At 44.2% G+C, this 9,104-nt stretch overlaps 1 protein-coding gene across 1 annotated transcript; it reads left to right on the top strand.

The window, feature by feature from the left end:
* The first annotated feature begins 1,073 nt into the window (after nt 1-1,073).
* LOC112085434 lies at nt 1,074-3,008 on the top strand. The gene has a single exon (XM_024154648.1). It carries the CDS (start codon nt 1,074-1,076, stop codon nt 3,006-3,008), a length of 1,935 nt encoding a protein of 644 aa, XP_024010416.1.
* Nucleotides 3,009-9,104: the final 6,096 nt, after the last annotated feature.

Below are 9,104 nucleotides of genomic sequence, written 5' to 3' on the forward strand. Positions count from 1 at the left end.
ACATAGAAAAGGTATTTCAAATAGATCCATAAAGTGGTCAAAATACGGTGTTATCAACTCCCCCAGACTTAAATCTTTGTTTGTCCCCAAACAAAGCAAAAGTCTAAACTGGTTAAGTGAAAACAAAAATAGGAAATACACGAATCTCAGAGACATGAATTCCTAAACTAGGACCATAGATCGTGCATCAATCCACAACTTAGTCTAGAAAATTCTCACCAAGACACAAAAGATATTAGTCCGCTTTTTCCTTCATGCAGAACTTAAACAATCTAAATCTTGATTCCAGTCAACTAGCTCTCTACATTCATTAAGTGCTATAGTGAATACTCATTAAAGACATCATCAAGGGTAAACGGTGTTTGGCATTAAAAGGCTGTTTAAGTGGTGGAGTTAAAGTGTTTTGGATTACCTGATGAATCTGGAGGATGCAAGATAATATGCATAACCGCAAGAGAGATAAGGACCTGTTGATGACCGCAATTTTCAGTCTCTTCTTCTTGTCCAATGTTGTTGCATAGTCTTTTATCCTTTGTTGTGAACATCTACTCCCCCAGACTTAAATTCTTTCCGGGCATCAGAAAATTATCTCCAAAACTCCATAAAATAGAACTCTAATTCCCTTTGGACTTAAAATTCGACCTCTCTAGACTCTCTAAGGCTTTTGTTTTCTTTCCTTTCCTATTTTCGGTTTTTTTCGCCCCCTTGGCTCCACCAATGTTTTGTCCCCTCGGCGAACAGACTCCCGCGGTAACCTGAGTCAACATGACCGAGCCGCCTCCACTCCGTTGGAACTCAAGGCGACGAGCCGGCGAAGAGGAGAATGACGTGATCGACGTGGATGCCCAACAGAATGATGGAACCACGAACTTGCAACAAAATGACTCGGCTCAGCGAATAAGCCAAGAAGAGCTCGCCTCGGCACTAAACGGCGTCCGGACTGACGAAATCACCGATCCGGCTCGCGGCGACAACCCGACTGAAGAAGAAGAAAACCTCCATTGGATCGAGCAGGCAGAACGCGAAGACGAGCCGAGGAGAGAAGAGCGGGAGCGACTCCCCAATCAAAGGGAATGACTCACGCGCAAACCCTCGAAATCAAAGAGCTGCGAGCCTCAATGGCACGGACAGTAGCCGAGATACGCGCCATGAAGTCTCAAGTGCATAACGCGACAAGTGCTGCTCCCGAGATCGATCGGATGCTTGAAGAAACCCAGAGAACACCATTCACGGCGAGAATCACGGAGGCTAGGATTCCCAAGCCCAGGAAGGTGAGAATACCGTTCTACGAAGGAACGACCGATCCGAAAGCACACATCACAGCGTTTCGGATAGCAATGGGAAGAGCTTTCACAAAGAACGCTGCCAAACTGACCGAGCGGGAAGTAGATGCCGGATATTGCTTGCTCTTCGTGGAACATCTCAAGGGAGCCGCGCTCGAGTGGTTTTCGAGGCAGGAGCGCAATTCGATCGGCAGTTTTCAACAGCTATCCGCCTTGTTCCTTAAACAATACTCGATGTTTATGGATAGAGGAATGTCTGATGCCGACTTGTGGACGCTATCCCAAGGACCGAACGAACCGCTTCGGGATTACATGGCAAGGTTCAAGGCGGTCGTATCCAAAATAAAGGGAATAAGCGACAAAGCTGCACTCGAAGCTCTGAAACGGTCTTTGTGGTACAAATCCGAATTCCGACGGGAAATGTCACTCAACACGCAACAAACGATTCAAGATGCCTTGCATCGGTCATCAGACTTTGTCGTAAATGAGGAAGAGATGAAGAATCTGGACGAGCAGTACGAAGCAACGAAAGCAGCGATCCGAAGCTCAATTTTGACGCGCCCCTCGAAGAAAGGCAATGCATCAAACAATGCAACAACGCAGAGCTCGGACGAACCTAGAAGCGGAGGCGTCCATAACTACCAAGTAGGCACTGGACGCGGAAGAGGAGAGTCGCGCAACAACACTTGGGTAAGAAAGCCCACCAACTACGACGAAAAGGCATTCTGCGAGTATCACCAGACCTACGGGCATTCAACGACACAATGCCGAACTCTAGGAGCAAAACTCGCAGCTAAGATGGCGGCGGGAGAGCTCCAGAACGCGTTTAATCTTAAAGACCTCGTCCCTAATGAACCAAAAGAAGGAGCCGAGCCGAGCGGCGCGGCAGAACCCACAAATCCTCCCCGACGGGGCGATAACACCAAGCGCGACAGGAGAGGCGAACCCGAAGAGCGACCCGAGCCGAGGCAAAGGATCAACATGATCATGGGTGGATCTCAATATTACCAAGACACGGTGTCCTCCATCAAAGCTTATCAGCGCCGAGCCGAAGCGAAGGAAAATTGGACAGAACCGACCGATATCCCGAATACAGTGATCTCCTTCGCCGAGGAGGAAATGGCAGGAATCGATAGACCACAAAACGATCCACTGGTGATCAAATTGACGATCAGAGATCACGATGTAGCGAGGGTGCTCATCGATTGGGAGCTCAGTAGACGTCATTTTCAGGGAGACACTCAGAAGGATGGGAATCGATCTCTCCAAGGTGACGGCGATCCCAAACCTCTAACCAGATTTTCAGGAGAAACAACGATGACTATGGGAACAATTAGGCTCCCAGTGGTAGCTGGCGGAGTCACTAGGATCGTCGAATTCTGCGTCACCGATCACCCAGCAATCTACAATGTGATTATGGGAACTCCATGGATCAACACGATGAGGGCGGTCCCTTCCACCTATCACCTCTGCCTCAAATTCCCGACAACAGCAGGGATCAAAACAATCTGGGGAAATCAGAAGGAGTCGCGAATGTGCTGCTTAGCGGAGCACAAGCTGAGGAACCCCGTCACCGACGCACGAGCAGATATAGATCGCAAAAAGATGAAGACGGACCGAGAGCCTGTAACGACCTCTCAAAACTCTTATAGCAATTATAGATCGCGGAGAGCCGCGAAACGCGCGCCGAGCCGGTATGTGATGCGGTGGAATCGGTGTGCATAGACGAAGCGGGTCCAGAACGATTCGTCGAAATTGGAGCAAAACTAGATAACCTCTGAGAAGCAAACTTCTTTCCCTCCTCAAAGAGAAGATCAACACTTTCGCCTGGACAATGGAAGATATGCCGGGCATAAGCATTGACGTTACCTGTCACGAGCTGAACGTGGACCCAACCTTCAAACCAATCAAGCAAAAAAGAAGGAAGCTCGGACCCGAACGAGCTAAAGCAGTTAACGACGAAGTAGAGAGATTGCTCAAAGTAGGATCAATCGCCGAGGCTAAATATCTAGACTGGCTTGCGAATCCAGTGGTTGTGAAGAAGAAGAACGGCAAGTGGCGGGTCTGCGTAGATTTCACTGACCTCAACAAGGCGTGCCCAAAAGACAGTGCCCGCTGCCGCCACATCGACCGGCTTGTCGAGGCCACTGCAGGAAATAGGCTGTTAACATTTATGGACGCTTTCTCCGGCTACAACTAAATCCTGATGCATCCTGATGATCAAGAAAAAACGGCATTCATAACTGATCGCGGGATATATTGCTACAAAGTCATGCCGTTTGGGCTCAAGAACGCAGGAGCAACATATCAACGACTCGTCAATAAAATGTTCGCGGATCAGCTCGGAAAAACCATGGAGGTATACATCGACGATATGTTAGTCAAATCACTCGAAGAGAAAGACCATATCGCGCATCTACGAGAATGATTCGAGCAGTTGAACAAACACAACATGAAACTAAACCCGGCGAAGTGCAGATTTACGGTCACCTCGAGAGAGTTTCTGATAGACAAGAATTTTTAAGGTCTCAGGGCTATCAATCCCCTTGTCAAAGTAGCACAAAGAGGTTTATCAATCCAGATGTGGTGTTAGACACTAAACTAAGTGATCAAGTTCTTAATTCAACCAAACAAGAGTGGTTTTGATTATCTAAAGACAACTACAAACTTAAACAGGATTAAAGACTAATGAAATGATTAAACAAGAACTAAACAATGACAAATGATGTGAATATGATATGATGGAGGCATGAGATTCTAGACATGATAGTTGGTTAGGGTGCTTTGGTGCTAAACTAGAAATGCTAATGACAATGATGAGACATGATCCAAATGATTAAGACCTCTAATCGAGGTTAATCCTCTCATGAAGGTATTAACCCCTATACTAATCCATTTTCAAACCAAATTCCCATTTGTGAAATATGAATCAATATGCATTAATAAACAGTCCTTAATGATCATTCAAGCAAATAACAATACATCATCATGCAGAAAATGCTTAAACCTCTAATACAGCTCATTCAGAAATTTCATCAAACACTTTTGGTGCATGAAATCCCCAGAATCTAGATCTCAAGTGATATGCAAGGATCTAGCATAGAGAACAGCTGTTTAGAGAGGTGAATCAATGAATCTAGCCCTAAGCACTCCTAATCTAACACTTTAGCACCCTAACCTACACATCTAGAACCTCATTGAGGTAACTACTCACTAATCATACTAATCTCTCTTAAACCTTTGCAAGTTGAGAAGATTGGCATGATTAATGATGAAAAATGGAGATGGAGATGATAGATTAAGAAGAAAGCAGCTTTTAAACTCAAAGATCTCTTAAACTCTCTTGATTAAAAGCCCAAAAATCAATATTTCTCTTCTTGGTGGAGTCTTTTTCACAAAAGAGGCAAGAGACAAAGGGAATAAAGCTTAGTTCCCTAAAAAAATAACCCTAAAAAGTATTTATACTTCTCTAAAAACGAACCGGGTCAGCCCGGAACAAACCGGGTCCTGACCCGGCTTTAATGGATAAAGTGGGAATTACTGCGGGTTAGTCCAGTATGTCCCAGGTAGCATGCCCAAGTCGCAGTAGATGAAGAACCTGTCTTTGTGAGGCTTAGATCGTCTTGTCTTACCGCATGCCCATGTAGGAGTGATTTGCGAGTCTTGCTGCGGCTTAATCCTCTTCTTCTTCAACTTTGGTGAAGGAAGCTTTGGTGCTTGGGAAGTGGAAGGCTTCCTGGAGGGCACGTCTTTGCAGTGCATTTACACGAACAGAGAGAGGCGACTAGACATGTGTCCATTCCGGAGACCGTATCTTCCTGCTCATAGATTCGAATTGAATGATCTTGGACGTTCTGGAAAGAAGACTCAAATGTCTCTGATTCTCATGACGGCCCCGGAAACTGAATCGGCCTGGAAGTGCACCGTCCTTCGCATTCTTCAGAGCTCATCGGCTCGGTCCAAAACAGCAGCGAGACAGGGGTTCCTTCCGACGAGCTTAACTCTCTACTCACACGTTCGAATTCCACGATACCACTTGCTATGAAACCGTGATCCAATTCTCTCCAGCTTCTATGAAGCACCCGACATCTGAATCGGACCGGAAGGTTCCCCGGACAGGCGATTTCGGAAACGTGTCTGCACCCGGAGATTTTGGCCGATACAATTCACTCGCGGTACGTGTTTTGGCCGATAGAGTCTACCCGCGGTACATGAATATGGCCGATAAAAACCTTCCTGGTCCGCGAGAATGGCCGATAACCTCCAAAGACCCCATTTCACCCTTTTTCAAGCTTTGATCACCATTCCACCTCCTGGATCTATCTTTTCAGCTCCAAATACACCTGATAAACACTCAAAACATGCAAAGACTCATTGGGACCTAATGCATCTCCTAATTTCTAAAACAAACCCTAAGGACCTAAAATGCATGGAATAAAACATGATTTAGAATGAATTATGCAACCTAAATGATGAAAATTATGAACATATCAACTCCCCCACACTTGTCCTTTGCTTGTCCTCAAGCAAAAAGAGCAAATGAGAGAAAGATGTTGAATGCATGGGAGTTCACATTTCCTTTTTGAGAGAAGTGATCACAATGAGAATTCAAGTTCATGCTCAATTATGCAATGCAAAGCCATACTCAGATATATATCAACTCAACAAGGAATCTCCACAAGTTCTTCTCTCTCTCAACTCTTTCACATTCATTAAGCTTTTTACCAAGTGGATCAAATGATGCATTGTTTAAACAAACATAGTTTGGCAAGGGTGAGGTTATAAGACTAGAATGATCTCATCAATCCTTGAGTGGGTTCAATGCAGCAAAAGGATCTCTCTATGAATGACCAAACTTTGGCAGAATGCTAAAGGTAAAAGGCAACCTATGCATACAAGGGCAAAGACTCATCCCACCCCACACTCTACTCAAAGTTTCCTCACTTGCTTACTTTTCACACTCATTCTTCTCTCACTAGGGGGCTCTCTTCTCTTTTTCATACAAAAGTCTTGGAGTTCAAACTTTCCATAGCTCTTTATCACTTTCTTTTGTAACCTCTAACCTCTTTTTTTTTCTTTCTTTTTAAAACATTTGAGCTCTTTGGCTTCTTTTCTTTTCACTTAGAGGCTAGACTCTTTCTTTTCAAAACACTAGAGCTCACTTCTTTTGACTCAAAACTCCAAGACTGATTTCTTTTTCTATCCCCTAGTTCTCACCATTCAACCTAAGTTTGGTCGAAGGTGGCCTCTCAATCACACACAAACAATTGGCTTGAAAGAAGGATGGGTTCAGGGTGAGGAAAACTGATCTATTATGCAGATTCAGCTATTTGAGCTAAGGAAGAGGATGGTAAAAACAGGATTCTAGCTCAAATATGTATATTGGTATCCACAAGCTTATTCAAACAATGCACCAAATGATAATTTCAAGTCAAGTTCAGGGTTTTCACTTAATTAGAGTTGAGTTCAATTCAAACTTGCTTCTCAGATTCAAATCGTTTCAGACTTTGCAAGCACAGAAAAAGATTCACAGGCATATTCAGTTCAAGTTCTCAAAGTGATGTACTCTCTAGAAAACCTATCATTACTCCCTGCAAGATGCAACCTACATGCAAATGCAATCTAGACTCAATCCTAAAAATGAGAATGCAACTACATGATCATTTTTTTGTGAAAATGTTTCAGATTTTTCCATTTTTTTGGTTTTTTCTATGCACTTAGATGAGACTACATGAATATGCAACTAGAATGTGACTCAAGACTCAAAGTGTAAAATAAGAAAAGACAAAACCTGATTAGTAAAGGATGAAACTCCTCCCCCACACTTAAATAACACAGTCCCTTGTGTTATAAAAGCATGAGAAAGGAGTTAAAACAAAGTAAACAAGTAAAATGCAAAAGGAAAAAGGAAATCTACATGCTATTTACAAGATTTTGAGTGTTACCTAGTAGCTGTGGAAGTCAGACCCCAATGAGTAGGAGGGGTTTGAAGTGTGGCCGGATGGTGTCTCCCAAGAATGATGGCTTGCCTCATCAGACCCGTCGTCAAGATCCACCCAAGTGGTTCCATATGTGACTAGGGCTGTGCAGTTCATGGAACTCTCTCCAACTTCCTCTCTGTTCCTTGGTGAAACCGGTGCTGGAGCCCCACCTTTGCAAGGCTTTTCAAGCTTCTTGATCCTCTTCTTCATCTCTTTGATGCATTTGGCCATCTTGTGGATGGTTTTGTCTTGGTACTTGCACCATTGTTGGAGAATACCAATCTTTTGTTGAGCTCTGAACCCTGAAGTGCCTGGTTCCTCCCAGTTGTAATCATCAAAGTGGTATCTGTTTCCACCAAAACGTTTTTGAGGTGGAGGCAGATCAGCATCTTGAGCACCAGCTGCACTTGTGGTAGCATCTTCAGCGGTTGCTTTCTTTCCCTTGGAGGCTTCTTCTCTGCAAGCTTGCTTGTATGTGAGGATTGGTGGATCAGTTTGGACATTGTACAGCTCTTCCTTCAGCAAGAAGAAGTAAATGTTCCTCTTAACTTGGACTGTGGTGATGGAGGGATTGGGCAGGAGAACTTGGGCTGGCTCACTGATGAGTGTCTTGAAGTTGTATACTACCTTGGTACCCACTCTTCCTTGGAGGAAGCCAATCTTACACAAAAGAGCTTCATTAATCAAATCAAACTCTGCCTTGTTCTCCTTGAATCTGTACCCCATGGCTTTCAAGATCTTTGTTACCACCCATCCATGGGCCAGCTTTGCATCTTACTTTGTAGAACCCCACATGCACTTTTTGTAGAACATCAAAGACCTTGCTAATTGAGAGGCAAGGCAAAGTGGGTATTCATACCCTTCATAGGGTTCCCCATCTTCATGTGTTGTCATCAGCGGTCTCAGCCCTACACCAAGAAGCATCAGATCTCCTTTGTGAACTCTTCCAACATCAATCTTGAAGTAGAAGCTGTGAGAGAGAATCTTGTGTACATATCTCAGAACTGGATTCCTTATCCAAGAGGACTTTGCTGTTCCAGCTGTGTACTTCCCAGAAGCAATTGATCTCCATAGAAGTTGGATCTCATCTTTTCTGAGATTGACCTAGTTGGAGAGAAGTTCATTTCTAGGTGATGAAAACCCAAAAATCTCATTCAATTCTCTGAATGACACTGAATACTCCTTCCCTTTCACAGTAAACTCCACATGTCCAAGCCCATCTCCTTGAATGATTCTTGAATCTCTTGGGTAGTAAATGAAAGCTTCAAAGGAAGCTAAGAACTCTTGAGACTCCTGTTCATAAGCGATCTCTCATTTCTCCAAAAGTGACTCAACACCCATGTTTCCAAGCAAAGTCTTGACATCTTCATAGATGCCAATCTTCTTCAGAAAGTCAAAATCAGGGAATCTCCCTTTCTGGATCTCTATCTGTTGAAACTTAGCCAGATAATCAAGTGTTTCTGGTTCAGTTTTCTTGAACTTCTTTGATCCCTCTTCAATGGTGCCTTGGGAACCACCAGCTGAGCTGCTTGAGTCACTTTCAGTATGTTCACTCTCAGATACCACAGCCAATTGTTTCCCCTTCTTCTTGGAACCAGAAGCAACCACCAAAGCTTTTCCTTCAGGTCTTGTCCTTTTTGGCGCTGGATCACACTTCCCTTGCTTTGTGGTAGTCTTTGCACCTTGACCTTTTTCTCTTGGCTTTGAAGACCCTGAGACCAAACCTTTGCCTTTCGGTGCAGTGGCCTTCTTCTTGGCCAGAGAGTTTGTTCTTTCAGTCATCTGCCAAGAGCTTCTCAAAAACAATGTTAGTACAAGAACAAGCTTCACAAAATTCTCC

This window comes from Eutrema salsugineum, unplaced genomic scaffold, assembly GCF_000478725.1.
Source record: "Eutrema salsugineum unplaced genomic scaffold, Eutsalg1_0 scaffold_3, whole genome shotgun sequence".
Taxonomy (NCBI): domain Eukaryota; kingdom Viridiplantae; phylum Streptophyta; class Magnoliopsida; order Brassicales; family Brassicaceae; genus Eutrema; species Eutrema salsugineum.